Source organism: Xiphophorus hellerii, chromosome 3, assembly GCF_003331165.1.
Source record: "Xiphophorus hellerii strain 12219 chromosome 3, Xiphophorus_hellerii-4.1, whole genome shotgun sequence".
Lineage (NCBI taxonomy): Eukaryota > Metazoa > Chordata > Actinopteri > Cyprinodontiformes > Poeciliidae > Xiphophorus > Xiphophorus hellerii.
The window spans coordinates 30,392,688-30,412,723 of record NC_045674.1 but is presented as its reverse complement, the minus strand read 5'-3'; the positions used below and the strand labels follow the sequence as shown (position 1 = coordinate 30,412,723).

Here is a 20,036-nt window from a genome sequence, read left to right as displayed (position 1 = left end):
ATTTGTGAAAAGTGAATAAAGCATGATCAGTATTGCTGTGTAAATATGCATCAACATATTTACACCACAGATCTTTACGCAAGAGTCAAAATATTTGTTTAAATTTGACTGGTTTTCTAGTCACGACTGATGAGAAACATCCCGCAGTATGATGCCGTACTTCAGTAGAAAATGGTTCTTTCAAAGTATCATGAGAAATGTCAGGTTGTGCCAGATAAGAGAGTTGTCCAGAATGGCCCAAAAGTTGCGTTTCTGTTTCATCTGACCCCAGTCCCATTTTTCATATGCTGGCGAGTCTCCAATTTATAATTGGGGAAAAAAAATAAATAAATAAATAAATCTTTTTTTCTTTGGCATTTTCCTGGCTTACTGTCCGTAGCCTAGCTCTGGGCGATGCAAGCTTTTGCTCCAGTGAACAGATGCTTTTATTGTTGCAGAGCAGCTGCCCAGAACAATCACGATCAACTTTGGCTTCCTGGATGCTTTTCTCATTAATGCCCTCTTTTCCTGGTTGTTGGGTTTGGAAGATGACTTTCTCTCTGTGATGGCAGTATCTTTCTATTTTCTGATGGATTCGTTTTGATTGTTTCTTAATGCCTTTGTCTCGGACCTGTGTGGATTCGTTTGCAGCCAAGAAAAGTTGCATTCTAGAGGCTACCAAAGCAGATGGACATTCTGAGATCATGTGAAACTTAGGATAAAAAACTGTATAAGCTCCAACTTTGGGCCATCTATCAGCTGGCCTAAAGGAAACAAGAGTGAATAATTTACTACTAGGGCTACAACTAATGATTGCTTTAGTAATCGATTATTCTACTGACTACTTTGCAGATTTTTTTTTTTTATCTAATTAATTAATCAGTCATTTCATTTACTAATTTAAGCCTTTTTGTATATAAAAAAATACATTAAAATATGCTAAACAAATTACTAAGCTTCTTTTACATGACAAAACATGTTATTGCCCAAAATGCAACAGCCTCTTTCCTTTAGTGAACAAATGATCGTCTGTACCAGAGGATGCATCTGGTAATGAAATGCTTCCCACATATGAAAAGCTCAGCCGTTTCTAATCTCTAGATTGTTTTTTGTATCAACTAATTAGCAATTTGTTCACAAAGGTGCTAAACAGGACATGACTTTCTACAGAATTTGAACTTGAACTGTGGCACTTGAGTTTTCAGTAAAACGTATATTTCTTCTCTTTTTTAAAAAATCCAAATGCATATTTTTTTTCTATAAAGTTAATGTCATTACTGCTCTGACTGTTCTTTTTTACTCTGTATGCTACAGTTAATTATTACGTGAGTTAATTTAGTAATTGAATCAATTATTTCAATTATCGATTCATCACAATTATTCCGATTAATCGTTTCAACCCTGATTACTACACTACTTTTCAGATGGTTTTTAATGGATTTAAAAGGTAAAACTGATATTACATTAGAAAGAAATCTAATTTGGGTGATATAACACTAATTTTTAAAAACCATCTTCAGCTCATCATTTGACGTTGTTTGACTGCTCCGCCCTTCATGTGTGCTTCTGGTCATTTAGTTTCAGCTTAATTCCAGACAGAACAGTTCCTCAACCTAAAGCAAAACAATGAAAGAAAAGCTGCTAGCAACACTAACTACTTATGGTGTGACTGGAGGACTGATCGATAAGAGTGCGAGGCAAAACATAAATACCAGTATTCAAGTGTTATTGTATTTATTCTAGTAGCAGCCAAAACAAGAAATTTGTCCTCACAGTGCCAGAGAGCTGAAAGCGGATTCTGGATTTCTGCTGGGGCTCAGACACGGGGTGGCACTCCATGTCCCAGAACTGGACATAAGTCCCTCTGTCTCTGGGGAGGAAGGTAACAGGCACCTGGAAGCAGAAAAACACTGGAGGAATCTGTGACGTCAGCCACATAAAGGAACTCAAAACTCTGAAAGACTTTTACATTTTCTTGTAAAAGGAGAGATCTAAAAGACTCAATCTAACTGTTTTCTAGGTGTTGGGATTGAAAATCTGATATTTATTGGCTTTATATGCTGCTTGGTGCTGTTAACCTAAGAGTAGTCACCAATATCAAGAAGCTGAAAAGTTCTTTCAATTGGACAGAAGAAAAAAAAAACCTCTTAGAATTCTAGTTTTCTATTTGGGCTCTTCATTAAATGCAAGAATAGCTAGACATTTTTTTTTAGCAAACCTGTTAAACTGAAATGACCTTATGAAAATGGAACAGTGTGGTTAGGAGTGAGTGTCTACCTGCATCTTCTCATGGGCCCCCAAGGTTCCTGAGACCCTGGAACATCTGAAGGCAGTGTATGTGGCCCGGTAAACGTCTTCACTGTCATCAACTCCCTTCAGAGCAAACGGGGGAAAAAAGTATTTCCAGTTAATATGAACTATAACAGAACAAAACAGGTCAAATATAACTTACAGTGCACAAATTAGAGGACCCAAGACAAGACAAGGACAAAGTATACTTTATGTTTTCAATGAAAGAAAATGGAGGTCTGTGGTGATAATATTTTACAGGATGATAAAATGCAGAAGTTATTGCGATAATTGATAAAATTGTTGTTTTGAGAAAATTTTCAAAGGATATAATGATGAAGGCATAATAATGCAAGTTCCCCTTTCAGAGATCAACAAACGTTAATTTTGTAAAGACGACCTGATACTGGAACTGGAAGATATTTTAAATATCAAAAAAATAAATTAATAAAGACAACCAAAAGCAAACAAAACTGAATAAAAACCAAATGCAACTGAATCCAGAAATGTAATGGAATATGACTCATCTGTAGATAGAATTACTGTTCACAAAATATCAGAATGGAAATTATTGAGCTCCTTTAAATTTATCATTTAATTAATTGATTTATTGCTTATAGTGACAGGCTTATACCAGATTGCTACTTATTAGTTTTTTTCCTATAAAATGCTGGCTCTAGACCTGGAAGCAGCAGGAAAAGGATTTCACTGTGACCTCAGCCTTATCTTCCAAATGCACAAATAGATTTTAGATTTTCAAACAGGACAAACATCTGGGTTTCAACAAATCTACAGAGATTTACATCAACAGAGCTGTATGCTTTGGGAGGAGGGGAAAAACAAAAAGGTCTCTGATAGTGGTGGGCATTTATTGTATCGTTTATCATGATATTTTTTTATTATAAGAATTCTGGTTTATCATTGTCATGATAAAATCCCCCAAAAAAATTTAAAAATCCCCAAAACTGTTATTTTTATTATTTTTCCAATGTTTTTGAAAATAGATATTTTCAATCAATTTGAAAATATGATTAAATGCAGTTACTGTGTGAAATTTAGTGATAATCTTTATGTGAGTGGTGTGTTAAATAGCAGTATTTGTGTTTGAAGCGCTGTGATTGCTGCCATGCAGTCACAGGGAAACGGTTACCTAAACAAAAAGAAATAAATAGATCTCATTGTCACTTTTATTGTGATAAAATTAAGTCCATATGGTCCACCCCGCCCAGTTGTGTTTCCGTCCCGACCTTAATCATTTTGGAATCAGACTAAAGAAGGCTGGTTGACTTTTCAGCTGCCATGATACACAAAGTCATTCAAAAGACGAACACAGCTGGAAGTCAAATTCTGAAGAGTACCTTAACATATGGAGGAGCGAATGAAGACAGGTACCACCTGACTTCCACTTCACCATTCTGCACCTCCAGCTGGGCCTCTGAAGTACAACAGCAAAAAACAAAGTCTTAGTCTCCAGCAGAAACAAACACATATTAAACAGTCTGCATGGTAAGAGTCAAACGTCTGGATTGTTTTAAGATATTGGGTTTTTTTTTTTTATTATGCCTTCTGTAATTCCATTGTACTTTATGCAACAAGACTTTCCAGAAAATGTCCATTTTTTTTGTTTGTTTTTTTAGTTAAACAATTCCTCAAGTCAAAGTACTGAGGAATAACCTGAAGTTTCCCCTGAGAGCGTGGCAGGGAAGGTGATGGTCTTGTTTTTTATTTCCACCAGGCTGGGCGCTGCCGTCGGCGGCTTGTTGCCGAGTCGGGGAACAGGCAGCACAGGAGTAGCAGCCTGAGCAGGCAGGGCCGACAGAGATGCATCTGCTGGAGCTGCAGACACGTCCAGAGCCAGGTCCCTGCGAATCTGGACCTTAATGAACTACAAAACATTTACAAGTGTTAGGAACAACTGTGCCTTTAAGCTGGAAGTAGCCATTTTCTTTTATATAATGTGTTCTGTTATGGTATGGTACATCAGGGTTTGTACGCACAGGAGCTTCAACACTAAATTAATTTATCAGAAACAGTTGGTGGGTTTTGTTAGCCAATTATTGAGGACCATGTCATCCACTCAGTTTATTACAGTCATGTTCAGTCTAGTCAATACTGCCACCTTCTGACGGTTCTATGACACCAATTAACTCCAAAAACATAAAGAGGATCTGACTGAAATTTCTGATATTTGAATGGATTGTTTGATAGCTAGAGTGCCATACCTTCTGCTGTCCATCACACTGGACATAAATCTGTCCGCTCCATGGCAGCAGGGCAGATTTAGTGGCTAGTGAGGGGTTGGGGCTGATCAAAATCTGCAGCTGGCTCCTGAGTTTTGGAAAAAATAAGAAAAGTGAAGAAAAACAATAATAAATAGGAAAAGAAAAGTGTAAATGCACTCAGATGTATAAGAGGGCCAGTTACTGTGCAGCTGCCAGAGAGAGCGTGGGGAGAAGAGTGATGGGAATTTTCTCTGGCTGTAAAGAACTGCTCTGCCCCTCCCCTACCTGTTGCTAAGTAATGGAGTAGAGTAACTGAATCAAGACACCTCTATACTTTTCCCTTGTTTACAAGAAAAACAAATGAATCTATTCATGGTCTAAAACCCACTTGACCTTGATGTGTTGCCGGGGGGCTGGAGCCCATTCCCCACACAGAAAAAACAACCATATATTCACAAAGGGCAATTTAGAATAACCATTTAAACTAAAAGTAACGTAGGAGGAAGCTGGACAGAACCGACACATGCAAAGAGAGAACATGCTCAGACCATGCAAGAGACAACCCCAGAATGGGATTTGAACCCTGGACCTTCTTGTGCTAGGTAACGGTGCTACCAACTGTACCACCTTAAAGGTGTCAAAATGGAAATAGTTCTCATTTGACAACTGTCTTAAAATGACAGTAGCAATAACAGTTTTACAGCTAAGCATATCATTATTTTACATAATTTTAACAGCAGTGCAAATAATGTTTTCTGATTTAAATAAAAGAAGCTAAATCATATGAATTTGGTTATAAAGTTGTAAGCAAAAGGAGGAAAGTCGTTGCATGAGCCCATGTCCAGCCAGATCATCAGTTCATTATGGTTATCTAGGGAAACTCCAGTTATGAAGGTTAGGATAGTGAAAGGCCTTTACCTGTCCGGGCTTACAAAATGCATGAACCAAACATTTCACAGGCATGTAAAATCATACACAGATACCAAGACTCAAAGAAAGACTTACTGAGGCTCAATGACTCCGTGCTGTGGGGTGATGGTGAGGCAGTGAGCCGGCCACGAAAGGTCAAAGTTCAGCTCTCCCGAAGTGTTGTTCTGGATCTGAACTTGGCTGGTACTAGACGGACCATCTAGAAATATTGTGAATATGAATATTCAACTGTTGCTTCCTCCAACTAAACTCAAAACGAAATGAAGACATCCAGAATTCATCAGACTCACTGATGGTGGGAGCTGCGAGGACGAGCTGCTGTGGGTGGATGATCCACGACTCGGACTGTGTGTGCTGTGAGTCTGGAGCCTGACGGGACAGCAGTGGAAGACACGGCAAAAACATAAACACAGTGATCGCTTTTAATACAGTTAAATCCCCAATGTTACCATTTCCTCAAGATAAGGTATATCTATTATAGAAAACATTTAAGTCCAAGAATATTTCTTTAAAATTAGTCTGTCTACAACTAAAAGCCAACTACATTGAAGTAGATTATGTCTGATGAGCTGAGTTTTTTTTTTGTTTTTTTTTACCATCCTAAAATCCTTTCATAAAATTGTGGTAATGAAACATCTGTTATGGCAGTTTCAATTTAATTCAACAACTGGTCATTTTACCAAAACTACTCTAAATATGTTTAATTTAGAAAGCTGAAGAAACAGGAGGAAAACAGGACTGATAAGTCTGAGCAACAGCATAGAAAAATTGACAGAATGCTGCATTAACACTGTTCTCTCTTTTCTTTGGCAAATCATTAACACATCCAGTTCTTAACCCAATACAACCAGATTACCAACCACTTGTCCAAATCAGGTCTGCACGATAACAGAAAAAATGTATTAATTCTTACAATACTACAGCTGACAATTGCTGTGGTGATTTTACTTAATTCACATTTTTCTCACATTGCTTTTTCTTTTTTTTACACAATGTTTCCACCACTCAGATTTAGCATCTTAGTCACTACAAATAACATTGTGACCTTTGTTCATTAAAGGCCACCAGAGTCTATTCAGGCACCTTAGAAGAGGATCCTGTGACTTTCAGTGATGGACCCTGAGGACCCTTCACTGGCAGCACATCCAGGGACACACTGCCATTTGGAAAACCACTGTGAAATAACAAAAAGGTTTATTCTGGGTTTTGTTAAAACATATTCACGGTTGTCACTGCTTAGAAATATAGCAGGTTGTGAATGAGATGGGAAAATTAGCCTGGCATGTTTACGTGATGTATTTGTGTTTTATATGCATTGTTCCCTTTTTGTAAAGTAGAATAAAAAGAAAGAATCACAATTTATAAGATGCAACAGTCAGCTGTGTATCACCAGCAGGTTACTGATGTTATTTTTATTATTACTACTGGTACAATACCTGTCTGCCTGGAAGCAGTGGCTGTCAGAGGGCAGCTGAGGTTTGTCGTGTTCGCTCTCCTCACTGTCTGCACTCTTTATTTTCCCCAACAACGACACCAACACTTTACTCATGTTGCTGTTGAAGATGTGGGCCTCGTTAGGCCGCAGGGGCAGGTCGTAGGCTGTGGATAAGTCAAACGATGGGTGAAACACATCTCCAGATGGGAAAAAAAAAAAAAAAAAAAAAAAAAAAAACACGGTCAAACTCAACGTCATCCCAGAGCTACAATTGTGGTCTGCAAAAATGCTCCCTATCAGAAACAACCAATCAGAGCCGGGAGGAGGGTAGTTATCGATGTCAGGCAACCTCGTTTATTAAATCCCAATGCTAAATGTGCTAATGGTGGAGAAACAACCTACAGATTCAGGAAAACCATTTATCTGCCACCATTGGTGGCCATGCAAACCAACATTAGCATTCAAAATAGGCTCTGTTGGGGTGATTCAGCTGTAGCATAGCAAAGAGCAAGTGGGAGGGTTGAGCACAAGAGTGATTGACAGTGCCAAGACTTTCCTCATGGCTCTGATTGGCTGTTTCTGACTGAGCAGCGCATTCCTGTAGTTAGCACTGGGAGAAGGCAGATTGTCTTATATTGTCATGACATAATTGAAATTTTAACAAATTTATAAAACAAGTTTTTTTGCATAAGTTACATACTGCAGCTGAATGTGGAAATTACAATAAAGTGTCCTCTATTGTTGGATGATTTAAAAAAAAATCATAATGATGAAATGCAACGAACAGCAGGGTGAAAAATGCTAATTACCTTCTTTGACACTTTCTTCCCCTAGGAAGGTTTCGGTGAAGTCTATGTTCTTGAGCAGACTGTTCTCAGACAGAGCTTTCCTCCCAGCCTCTGGTTTGCACTCCAGCAACCTGTCACACAACACACCAGGAGTTTGGTTCAGGTATGAAGTTCATTTTTCAGAGCACGCTCCAATTAAAAGTGACAAGAAAAGCTTGTCATCAGCCTCACTGCATTATTGATCTCGGGGGACAATTTAGATTTAATTATCAGTGCCTTGCAACTAATTCACAGGCCTGGTAGCATTTACAGATAAAACATTTCATTAGGAGTTCTACACAGTTCCATTAAGCAGCAGCCGAGGCTAAACGCTGCAGCGTCTCACCTCCTGTACTGCTGCCTGGAGACCTCATCTCCACAAAAGAGGCAGACTGTGGCCAAGGGGCTACTGGCTGACTCACACAGACCCGTCTCTCTGTGGCTGGACTTCATTAGAACAGTGATCACCTGGACACACACAGAAGAGTGACAAGGTCAAGAGAAGATGCTGTTATAATTAGAAGTATTGTCTTTGTCTGCTGCTGATGATACCATCTCCAGGGTAGAAAACAATAAATTAAAAAGAAAAGTTGAAAGAGCAGCTCATCACCTCTTGCGTCCGTTCCTTCAGGACGAACTGTGACGGGGCCAGGCTCATGACGGAGGAATGCATAAGCGACCGGCTCTGGATGTCAGAGAAGGCCACAGCTTTAACAAAGGCAGCTCTGGAGCCGGTGTTCCTCACACACAGACACACTTTGCTGACACAGCCAACAGCGACGTCGGGCAGCATCGCCACGTAGCCGTCGCCGTGCTTCCTCTGGTCCTCCAGGATGATATTGCTGGTGCCGCCGTAGCCCGACAGCGGAATCTAAGAATGGGACAACAACAAAGAAAGGTGGTGCTATTCAAACGTGCAAAGATGCACTTGCAAGCAGGCGGCTCTGAGCAGAGCTTTAAAACACCAAACCAATCCGGACAGTTATCCTTTTACACGTTTTCTTTTAAACATATGAAGCAAAGTCACATGTGTCTGATTCTCGTTTCTCAAGAACTCAGGAAAAACGATGTCGATTTGACCAACAACAAAATGAAGTTAGTCAGTGAGATTAAACAAGCATATTGCCTCGCAGGGGAACCGCATTAAAAGCCCTTCATTATTATAAAAGATAAAAAGATGATACAGAAGTGTAAAATGATTCAAACTAATTCAAATGCCATCTTTAAATAGCCAAGAAAGTTGACTGAGGTTGGACAGAAAGAACAAAGAAAGTGAGTGACTGTTATTCTTTTACCAATCTGGCTCAGATCTTTCACGTGTTTCCACGTATGGATGCCACTGGGTTAAATCTCTAGTACAGATAGATTACTAGATTGTTCGGTGGCCTAACATTCTGTATTTACATACAGTAGAATGCAAATAGAACAGATCTCATAACAAGGGATGACTGAAGATGTACAGCCCATAAATACATTTACTGTCCTGTGTGAATAGATTACCCAGAATGCAAAACAGCTCAAGTCCTGCACAGAGAATGCATTATGGGGAAAAAACCATGTAAAAGTAGAGTTGTGTGGTTAATAACTTCTGAAACGGAAGGTAGAGAGCATGACAAAGCAATAAAGGTTGCATTCTTACAATGAATTTGACTCCTGGTTGTGATGAGCGGACTCCAGACTGTTTAATTTCCAGCTTGGCCAGCATGCAGGCCACCCTGGTGGGAGCAAAGAGCAGGTGGACGGATACATCCTCCCTGGGCCGAATGGACAGCTCTCCATGGTGGGTCAGACACTCCTCAGGGCTGAACAAGCTCTGGAGCTGGAAACAAGGAAGTCGTTGTTAATTTACGGTAAACAACTTTTAGCACAAAGTTTTCTTCACTATTATTATTACAGTGCAATATTCTTACTTTCAAATACTCAATTTTGTGTTTTCATTTGTTGGAAGCCAGGATCTTTAACTCCATATGGACATGTGAAGCTAATTAGCTTCAGATCACATTTTGCTGAGAATATAGCCAAGCGAATGTATGAATGCTACAAATGTTGGTTGATAGCGCTTTGATAGCACATATCTAGTGGTCAAAGGTCAAATGAGTAATGCTAACATTAATAAGCAATATAGGAAATTCACATATAATTGTAGAAGTACATTTTGTGCAAGTATTCTGAACATGAAACTTTTAATCAAAAGCTTACTTTAAGCTTTTTATTATTTTCACAAGTACATACATCATGATAATACAGAAACGGGATAAAAGCTTATAGGACACCTTTTATCCCTAGTAAATGGATTTTTAAAAATATTTAACTGTATTGGAAATACTGTAGGATGAACATAAAAATATATGTTGAAATTGAATTTTTGACACTTTATGGCAAAGCCATGGTTGTTCAAAAACATATGTTGACTCAATTTCAAAGATTTGTCTGAGCAACATACAGTCTGTTTTATTCCTTAAGTGCTTGGTGGATCTAATAGGCGTCATACCTAAATTTACATAAAAAATGTAGTGGGTGAAATGTTCAAATATCTGATTGACAGTAAAAACACAATACATTTTATACAATTGGGTATTAATTTCAGCAGTAAGGGATTAAATCACTGAACTAAACTACAGTTATTTACTGAGACACATCTGTGAAGACTAAGACTGCGACAACGTGAAGTCTCAGTTAACAGCTTGCACATAGTGCTGGAAAGCTCAACAATCAACAGAAACAATGGAAAAACATCTTCACCATTTAAAGTGCCGTACCTGAAAACAGTCTTGGTCCTGACCACGGATAAGCAAACGCAGCTGCTGTGTGGTGCTGGCTGAGTCGTTTCTTAGAACCAGCTTCTGTTGGCTAAAAAGAATAACCGTTATAAAGAGTTTAAACATTTCAGGTCAAACCTCCTCTGACTTTGTTTTCTCCCAATTATTATTGATGTGCAATAGCTCAATTACAGTCAAATATGATTGACTTTAATACACAGATTTCTCGTTTCTATTCTGTTGTGCTGCTCTTTATCTCTCCTCACAGAGCACAAATAAACTGTGCATCACGTTGAAATAGCTTCTGAGGAACAGCGCTCCCTGTAGACCCCCACAGTGTCCCCTCTCATGAATAACATTACACAAGCCTTAATAGAATAAGATGGAACACTGAGCTTTAAGGTTGTTTTTTTTTTTGTTTTTTTTTAAATTGACTCCTTTCCAATGAATAACTGATACCTAGAAAGTGATGGGTCTGTAATCAAGCGGCACTCAAACTAATGAAAAACTCAAAAGTTGCCTACACAGCTCGCCCCAGGGTGACCCCTCCCCAGGCCACAAACTGCTTATTGGAGAGGATAGGTGGGATGTCACTGGTCAGCGAGGGGCCACAGACAGGAGCAGAGGGAGCCGCTGGGTTCCCGGAGTCAGAAGGGACTACTTCTCCTCTCAGCGTCACCTCGTACTGAGGGCCCGACGGCAGCACCAATACTGTGAGAAGGCTGCGGAACAACATGAACTTAAGTGAGTAGGTTCAGTATTGATAGCATGCTGCCTGGGTGACAAATTCACAATGCACAGTAATTAATGATCAAAGCTCTAGAAAATACATCTGCTTCTTAGCAGACATTTTCATTATTAATATTCAATCTTAAAAATAAATAAGATACAAAGATTTAAGTTCTTGAATTTCCTCACTACACTTTTCAGTTTTGTCAGATTAAAATTTAAGAGACATACAAATTAATATTTTTTTTTCTAAGGATGCGTTCTACGGAGAGTGAAAAGTGCCAAATTACAATAATTAGCTTATGAAATATGTGAATGCATCAATATTTTAAAACTGGAAATAAATAGACATAATTAAATACAGAATTTTATGTGTCTCAATTAAATGTATTGATTTCATTTTAAAAACTTGATATACCTATTTAACGCTTTAATAAATTACTACATGTTCCTCCGCTGAAACACACTATGAATAAATCAACTTCACCCATCACACTCAGTGGGCGGGATTAGGGCAGCTTCTGTAGAGACCCCGATGTCTGATTGGCTGCTTCAAACAGGAAGTCAAAAGAACTTCTACCAAGTTTGCAGTGGTCAAAATTTTCACAGTCAGGAGAGAGCGCACTGGTCCTACCTACGGGAAGCTGCTACAGATTCCAGACAGGCAGGCCCCGCCCACTAGCTAACACCAGCTCACACTCCCTCTTGAGCCATTTCACACCAAAATAGAGATAGGGGCTGGAGCTGTTCGCCCAGAGGTTGCTTTAATAAATTACAACTTACTGAAGTCATTTCCACACTTTCCAGTGGAAATATTGACCTCATAGTCATAGCAAAAGTGGAAGAAGTTCTCTTGACTTGCTGTTTGAAGCAGCCAATCAGACATCGGGATCGCTATAGAAACTGCCCTAAATCCCGTCTACTGAGTCTGATGGGTGAAATTGATTGTTTAATTTAATTCATGATATGCTTCAGCACAGGAGTATAAAATAACTTAAAGCAAAAAATTATCTCTAGTTTTTTATTTTTTAGATGAAATCAATACACTTTATTGAGGCACATATAATTTTATATTTAAGAAATTATTTCTAGTTTTTATAAATGAATGAGATTTAACTAATTACTTCACAAGCTATTTATTTTTTTGTAATTTGGCATTTTTAACTTTCCACAGTATTAAATGTGTGAGCAGATTTTTTTTATAACCTTTTAACCAAAAAGGACTAAAGATCTCCTTTAATGTCTGAGGAGTGAAATAAGAAATGTCATGTATACCTTTCTTTACGCTTCCTGCTGCTTCGTGCTTTAAATGATAAAACAACACCTTGTTCTTCTGCCACTCTCAGGGACAGTTCATCAGGCGTCACCAAAAAGCTATCGCTGTTGTCACTGATCTAGAGAGAAAAAAAAACAAAAAAACAAATGAAAGTCAACTGCAAATAAATAGAAGAGTGCAAGAACAAATTAACATTTGAAAACATGCTTCTCGACTGCTAAAGCAGAGTTCTGAGGCCCAAATGTCAGCAGCTACCGTAAACCCTGAATCTAATCATAAAAGCAAAGGTCAGAATTACCTTGAGTTTCAGCCGAACATCGATGTTTCCTGCATTCTTTAATGGCAGAGTCTGTTCACTACATTTGCCCACAGGCGCAAAAAGGCTCACAGTCTAGGAAAAAAAACAAAGATATGTTGCCACTAAATTCACATTTTTACAGAAATGTTGAATCTACAACAAAGTCTGTATTATCTCCAACTTCAAGTCAAATAAATTCAAATGAAAGAAAAAAATTAAGACAAGTCTGGACACATTCTTCTTTAAGTGTTTTGTAAAGACACTTCAAGAAAAAGGTTGGATATCTACCCTTTATATTTTAATGTAAAGGGTAGCTATAAAAGAATGACAAAAGAACAACCACATGACAGCTGTGGTACCTGAAGATCTTTAGGAGCATGGACTCTTGCAGTTCCAGACCTGGCCTTCAGGGGGATACTCCTAATGATGCGACTGGGACCTGGAGAGTCCATTTCAATGTCCACACGAGCGCTGTACTCATCAGCTGGACCAAGGTCTTCTTAAAAACCAAACACACACCAGTAGAGTCTAGTGATTTAGCAGTACAAATGTAGTACCAGACTTTTTAAAAATAATATGCTGGATGACTTCCCAAACAGTAAGTTAACAGTACATATCTGTACCTGAAGAAGTTCTGAACTTCTGAGGAGCCTTGAAATGGACCCAGACCATGAAGCTTTCTGGGTTCTGGGAGAAATGTGTCGTGTTAAGGTGCTTTATAGACGCATGGTAAAAACAAACACATTTACTAATGAATCCTATATTACTACACCTCCTGCATGGCATGATAAACAAAACAATTCATACTTTCTGACATCATTTTATTAACAGAAGATTTAGGCAGAACTAACCTCTCCATAGCTGGCGTGCATCACATGATTCATGACCGAGGGAGAGGCCAACGGGGCCATGTGCGCAGCCTGCTGTGTCGCCTCAGGCGTCATACCAACGGGGTCTTTGGAGAAGGTGAAGCATCGCCATGCTGTGGCATTCTGAGAGGAAAAGTACACAAAGGATAAGGAAACCAAGAAGTGTTCAGGCCTTCGGAAATGGGTAGACACAAACTAGAAAAAATGTGAATATAGGGGTGGCTTTGTATTTAACCACCTTACATTAATATTGTACATTAGTGTTCATAAGCTTGAACCAAAAAAAACAAAACTACAAAACATTTTATTTCCTTTTTCCTCCGATTTGACATCTTTAAACTGTTAGGTTTGTTTGTGTCGATCCTTTGGGTTTTTTGTTTTTTTTTTGCTTAGTTTACTGTTCTACAAAAGGAAAGTGTTCAAGCTGAGCTATAGAAAACAAAAAAAAGTGTCACCCTTTGTTTGCAACTAGAGATGACTGGGCTAATGGATCAGTACGGGTTTATCAGAACTCACGGCGCTGATCACCAGGCGGACGGGTACAGTAGCGTGGGTTCTGTTCAGCAGTCTGAGAGGTAGAGATTTAGCGCTCCCTTCTGGCAAATCTCCAAAATCCAAACAGCCAGATTCACCAACTTCAATCTATTAACCCACAAAGGAATATTTCATGAAAACAACAATCACACATTACCTGCATGTCTCCATGTCTGTTCCATGACTTCATGCTTGGTTTCACGTTAGAGTCACTCACCGCTAAAGCTGGGTTTTCTGCCACTGCAATAAGCACCACCCGTTTGGCGAAGATGTTGGCTCTGGCAGCCAGCTCCGTCTCAGCTGAGGCGGGCCAGGAGCAAACACTGAGGATGCACTGGTAGACTCCAGGCTGCGGAGGGACAAGCAGCACTTTCTGCTCCTCTGTACTCTTGGGACCGATAATGGTCTTGTTTTTCACCATCAGCCACTGGTAAGGCAAGCTGTCCACCTGCAAGTTGAAGTTGAGTTTCAACTTCAACATGTGAAGTTGTTGAAGTTGAAACTTCAACAACTTCCTTGCTGTCCTTGTCTTAGGGCAGCAAGGATGCTAAATGTGCAAGATAATTTATCAGATGTTTTTTGAACCAAGATCAGTTTACCTTTAAAGAGTGAGGGGAATGCTTAAGTGACGAGGTCACTTAAGCATTCCTTAACCTTAAAAACTCCAATATTGGAGTTTAATAAGTCCAATATTGAATTAACTCAATATTGGAGTTAATTCAAGTAGGGGTGGTCAAGTCAAAATGAAAAGAAAGGCCATTCAGCAAAGAGGAAGTCATTACTCTCAAAAACAGAATTAAAATTTTTTTTTAAATTTAAAAAGCTTTATACATGTAGAATTTTGGGAGATTTGTCTTGTGGTTGAATGAAACTATAAAATGACAACTGATACATTTGGAGAGGAAAAAAAAAGAAAAAGAGGTGATCTGCTACCCTTAGAAAAACACCATTTAGAAGTACAAGAGCGGCAGCATCATGCTGTAGGGACATGAGGTGCACTTCACTAAACAGACGACGTCATAAAGAAAGAATATGTGAAAATATTGAAACATCAAAACTACAGCAAGGATCTTTAATTAGACAAGGACAAATGGTCTAAAATACCTGCAAACTGTTAAAGGACCCAAGTGATGCCACTTAAATGCAATTTTGACAAGTAAATTTATGTAAACATCAAACAAAAATATAAAGAAAAAAAATGCAGTGTTTCCAATATGTAACTAATAAAAATAGCTTAGGTGATCTCAAAAGAAATAACATAGCAATTTATTATCGGATTTAATCTTGCAGAGATAAAAAAAAAAAAAAAACATATATGAGGGTACTGTATTAAAGATGGTGTGTTTTTAATGTATTCATTTTATGGATTTTAATATTTTAAAGTATTGAGAACCTTCTCACTTTTAATCACATTATATTTATTGTGCGTTTATGTAAAATTCCCTGTTTAAAAAGAAATCCGACTCACCTCACTGTAACTAAACTGGCATAAAAGTTGAATAATTTAATGCATATTTTTTACACAATGCATGTGATCCTCTGGCTTTACCGGGATGTTCTTTGACACACAACCATAAACAAACCTTCTCTCCATCAATGGCCAGGCTGGTGACAGTGATGGAGACCTGCTGCCATCTCTCAGACGGGTTGAAGAGGCTGAGGGAGGTTTGAGAGGCGATGCCGACACAGCAGGCGTGAGGGAAGCGAAGCTCCTCTGGTACCACAACTTGGCCTGAGGATGACAGAAGGAGAAGCATAAATTGATGCTGGCAGCTTTCTGCAATGTCTAAAAGATTTAAATGTCATTATTAAGTTTTGTAACACCTCCCTCATCTTAACAGCAGATTTCAAAAAAACTGCAGAACGTAGAAAACTCCCGTTATGCCTACAACTGGTACCTCTCAGTTCTTCATGACCGCCGGTCACCATAGAATCTCCACCATAATGGCTGTAGGGTTTCCCCATTATTCCCATTTCATGATGACTCTGATGGGGTAAAGTGAGGGGATGAGGTCCAGCAGGTCCTGGAATCACCAGAGAACCTGAAGTAGGAAGAATGGCTCAGTTAGTTTACTGAGAAATACATCTAAACACAAAGTAGTTGGTATATTTGGAAATATACCAACTACTAACCATGTTGACCAACATGGTTATGTTGCTTCTTGATTTGAAAACATAACCTGTGTTTTAAGGTTATGTTGGTCAGAGATAAAAGAAAAAAGTTAAATCTGTTCTATTGCAGCCTGTATATAGGTTATTGCAGATCTAAAATATTTTTGTTGGCTAAATAGCACGTTATATTATATATTAGGCAAATGCATAAGTCAATTAATCACATAATAAATTAAACTATGAATTAAAATTTATAAATACATTTTATTTGTAGTTTCAGCTTTGTTTATTTATTTTAGACATTTGAAATGTCTTCCAGTTCCAATATTAAATGTTCTTTAGAATTAAAATGTTATTAATCTTTGAGAATATGTTCTTGCATTATTATACCATTACCATTGCATTACTTCAAATGGTGTCAAAGCAATAATACTATCAATCACCACAATAACTTCTGGGATGATTTATCATCCAGTAAAATTTGTAACCGACAAACGTTAGGCAGTAAAAACCAGAAGACGTGCCTGTAGAGGACATGTTATAAAGACAGTTTCCCATATGAAAAGCCCCAGAATGCAGCTGGGCATCAGCTCCCAGGAACTGCAGAGGTAGCGGCGAGCTGACAAGGGAGCGTCTGGTGAGGATAGACTGGACATCTCCTTTGTGGGGAAGATCCACCATGCTTGGACACCGAGGCTTAAAACCTGGGATGTGGACATAATGAAGGGCCTCTGCTGTGTAAGGAGGGGGCGCCATGCAGAGCCCGCTTGAGTACAGCGATGACGACGCAGAGGGGGCGGTTCCCCACTGCTGGGGTCCTGGAGGAGCTGCAGAGCTGATGGTATGCTGGATGTTTAGGTTGCTGCTGTAGCCCGAGTCCACTTTAGTCAACTTCCTATTGCTGGAGTCCGGCAGGATCCTGTGGCCTGTGAATCCAGGTACGACGTCCCCAGGAGCAGGAGGGTAGCTACATTCACTCTGGCTGCGGGTGCAGCTAAGAGCGGCGCCGCTGCATTGGACCTCGGGGCTTTTGCCCTGCGGTGGCGGTAGGGGGTCCAGGCTTTTAGACTGCTGCATGTTATCAAGACTTCTGGCTGGGTTAGGCTGTAGATCTGGTTCCACGGGTGGGGTAGGACTGAACCTGATGATGGTGGTGCTCAGTCCCATGGAGGATTCCCTCTGCAATGAAACAACAAGTTTCACCAGGATACCACTCAAGAACTAACAAAAACACCAATTAGGGCTGCAACGATTAACTGTGATGAATCAATTATTACATAAGACGATTATTTCAATAATCGATTAATCATTAATGAAGTATATGGACTCAGAAAAAGGCCATTTGTTGAAAGTCTAACAGAGCCAAAACTATGCGCAACATACGTATATACATTTTGCATTTTAGATTAAAAAAATAAAAACAAAACTTGTGTGTGAATATTCTACCAAGAATAGAGTGGATTAGTTTTAGCTTCATCTGACTCAAATTTTGTAAAGAAATAAAAACTCAAGCAGCTTTTGCTCTTAAATTATTAACTGGTTACATAAAAAAAAACAAAAAAAAACAGATTAGCGCTAAACTGTAAAAAAAAACTACATTAAGCACCTTCTGCTATTCATTTATTAGTCCAAAAATAATTAACAGTTCAGCTCCACATTGTACTGATTAGTCCAGCAGAAAGGCTTGAGTTTTCACATGTTTAAGTACATTTTTAGCTGCAGGTTCATCCTTTAAAACAAGCAAACACTAAAAAAAAATTAATAAATAAAAAAAAAAGCTACCATATTGCATTTTAGATGACTTTCTTCAAAACAAACTGAAATATTTCTTTTACATCATTTAATGTATTTCTAATATTGATATTGAATTTAAAAAAGGCTGAAGTGATTCAATTAAAAATCTACAGAATGTGTCAATTTTTTCGTGCAATTAATTAATTAACAAAATAATCCGTTGTAGACATAATACCAATCATTTGAGGCAATAAAGGCAGCTTCTTTAAAATATTTACATTTTAAATGCATTTGCAGCCCTACAAAAATAAAATATGGACAAGAGCTTCTTGAAAGTACATCTAAAAAAAAAAAAAAAAAACTGTAGAAAACTTCCCAAAGTTTCAGTATAAAAATCTCAGTGCAGCTGTACCTTTGGCCGCTCAGGTGAGGGCAGAGCAGTTCTGTCGTTTACCGAGATGTACGTGAGCCTGCTGAGACTGGGGCTGGAACAGACCGACTCAGGTGAGAGGTCAGGACCTGGACATCTGTCTGCCAGCCTGCCACTGGATGAGGAGGGAGAATGCAAGCTGGTAAGACGGACCATATTTTTCATTTTCAAATTTGGACCAGTGAAAAAGCAAAGAGAAGCAATATTTAATCCTTCTGATTGATAGATGTTGGATACAATACCAGGTATCAGCAGTGGGAATGGAGGTCTGACTGGGAGAAGAGTGGGTCAGAGGGGAAGTGGAAGGCCTGAAGTTCTGAGTCTCCTCCACACTTGGCTCAGGGAAATGTCCCTGCATGCCTTTGAACCAAAGACTGAATCTCAGAATAAACAGTCATGACATCACATCTAGAGATGCAGCGATTTGATATTTATATCTGTATTGGTACCAACACTGAAAAAAATTCTAGATCAGGTATCTGCGACGATGTGTCTGATCCATAAGGGCAGATCTATTCAATCTAATTCTGTTTTGTGCTCTCAGAAACATCATACTTTATTTTACATAATATTCAGAATTCATAATTGCATTTTTTGAAAGACACCATTTGAAAGAATGTTTGTTTCAGTTTATTTTTACATGTTTGACCAAGATAGTCAACCTATTGTTTTTGTCAGTTTCAGTTTCTTTATATTTTATTTTATGTTGGTTGTTTTACTCCTAACTGCAGTGACTGAACAAATTAAACTTGTTTCTACATGTTTGACCAAGCTAGTGAAGCAACCGGTGTATTTAGGTGTGCTGTACTGGTGCAAAGTTATCAAATAAATTTGTAATTCAGTACATGTATGTCTGTGTTTACACAAAAGAAACGTTTTAAATCAATTCAGCATTTATTTTTTTTTACTAATCCTCAGATATCTGTATCAAAAGTGAAAGAAGTAGATTTTCTGCATCCTTGACTGCATCAGTAAAGGTAAACCTCTGGGTACTACTCACCTTGTGAAGGCTGAGCTCTCTCTCCTGGGACCTCTGCCTGCTTCTCTGAGCTTCGAGGTAGAGTTCTGGTTAAATTTCTTGGTATGATCTCTGCAGAACCTCTGGGCCCGTCCTGCGTGTCCTGACCTACACTTCTCAAGCTCTGGGTCGGGGGGGACGAAACTTTGAGAGGCAAGCCTGACTGGGACTTCCTCCAGCTTTGGGAGGCTCTGGGTAAGCTTTTGTCATTCTTACAAAACGGTTCTGAATTCTGTCCAGACTCTACTGTCCGTCTGGCAGAGCCGAGAAACGAATGAGGCCCGGAGCTCCTGTCAGGTCCGCCACCGTTTGTTGCTGCGTTACACTCCAGAGTTGCGCCGTCCTGTTTACCGGAACACCCTGACAGGGGGTTCTTCTGACGGCTGCTGTGACCATCGGCCCAGCTGCTGAGGTTAAAGGTCGTGTGCTCGTCAGATAAGTCGCTGCCGCCAGACACATTGGTCTTCTTCAAGTATTTTTCCATGTCGAAGGCGCTCGTCTCTCCAACACAGATGCTCCTCTGCAGAACATCCCTGACTGTGCTCTGATCTGGCTGAGAGGGGGTCTATGGAGGACAAAGAAAAGGAGTTCATCT

General features: G+C 39.1%; 1 protein-coding gene across 4 annotated transcripts in view; it reads right to left on the bottom strand.

Moving 5' to 3' along the window:
• Positions 1-20,036, bottom strand: part of cep192 (centrosomal protein 192) — a 38,161-nt gene that overhangs the window by 4,543 nt on the left and 13,582 nt on the right. For 3 of the 4 annotated variants that reach the window (XM_032558854.1, XM_032558858.1, XM_032558855.1), the window contains exons 21-48: positions 19,424-20,006; positions 18,666-18,783; positions 18,406-18,538; positions 16,784-17,438; positions 16,046-16,189; positions 15,731-15,879; positions 14,365-14,595; positions 14,130-14,255; positions 13,596-13,736; positions 13,368-13,431; positions 13,104-13,243; positions 12,745-12,837; positions 12,446-12,564; positions 10,966-11,163; positions 10,442-10,532; positions 9,322-9,501; positions 8,293-8,553; positions 8,029-8,150; positions 7,665-7,774; positions 6,857-7,019; positions 6,504-6,594; positions 5,711-5,789; positions 5,496-5,619; positions 4,491-4,596; positions 3,943-4,153; positions 3,627-3,703; positions 2,257-2,352; positions 1,753-1,872 (exon numbers count right to left, since the gene is read on the bottom strand). In XM_032558854.1, the coding sequence (XP_032414745.1) occupies positions 1,753-1,872; positions 2,257-2,352; positions 3,627-3,703; positions 3,943-4,153; positions 4,491-4,596; positions 5,496-5,619; positions 5,711-5,789; positions 6,504-6,594; positions 6,857-7,019; positions 7,665-7,774; positions 8,029-8,150; positions 8,293-8,553; positions 9,322-9,501; positions 10,442-10,532; positions 10,966-11,163; positions 12,446-12,564; positions 12,745-12,837; positions 13,104-13,243; positions 13,368-13,431; positions 13,596-13,736; positions 14,130-14,255; positions 14,365-14,595; positions 15,731-15,879; positions 16,046-16,189; positions 16,784-17,438; positions 18,406-18,538; positions 18,666-18,783; positions 19,424-20,006 (4,725 nt within the window). The remainder of the gene's footprint in view (positions 1-1,752; positions 1,873-2,256; positions 2,353-3,626; positions 3,704-3,942; positions 4,154-4,490; positions 4,597-5,495; positions 5,620-5,710; positions 5,790-6,503; positions 6,595-6,856; positions 7,020-7,664; positions 7,775-8,028; positions 8,151-8,292; positions 8,554-9,321; positions 9,502-10,441; positions 10,533-10,965; positions 11,164-12,445; positions 12,565-12,744; positions 12,838-13,103; positions 13,244-13,367; positions 13,432-13,595; positions 13,737-14,129; positions 14,256-14,364; positions 14,596-15,730; positions 15,880-16,045; positions 16,190-16,783; positions 17,439-18,405; positions 18,539-18,665; positions 18,784-19,423; positions 20,007-20,036) is intronic. The other variant, XM_032558857.1, reaches the window with a different exon arrangement.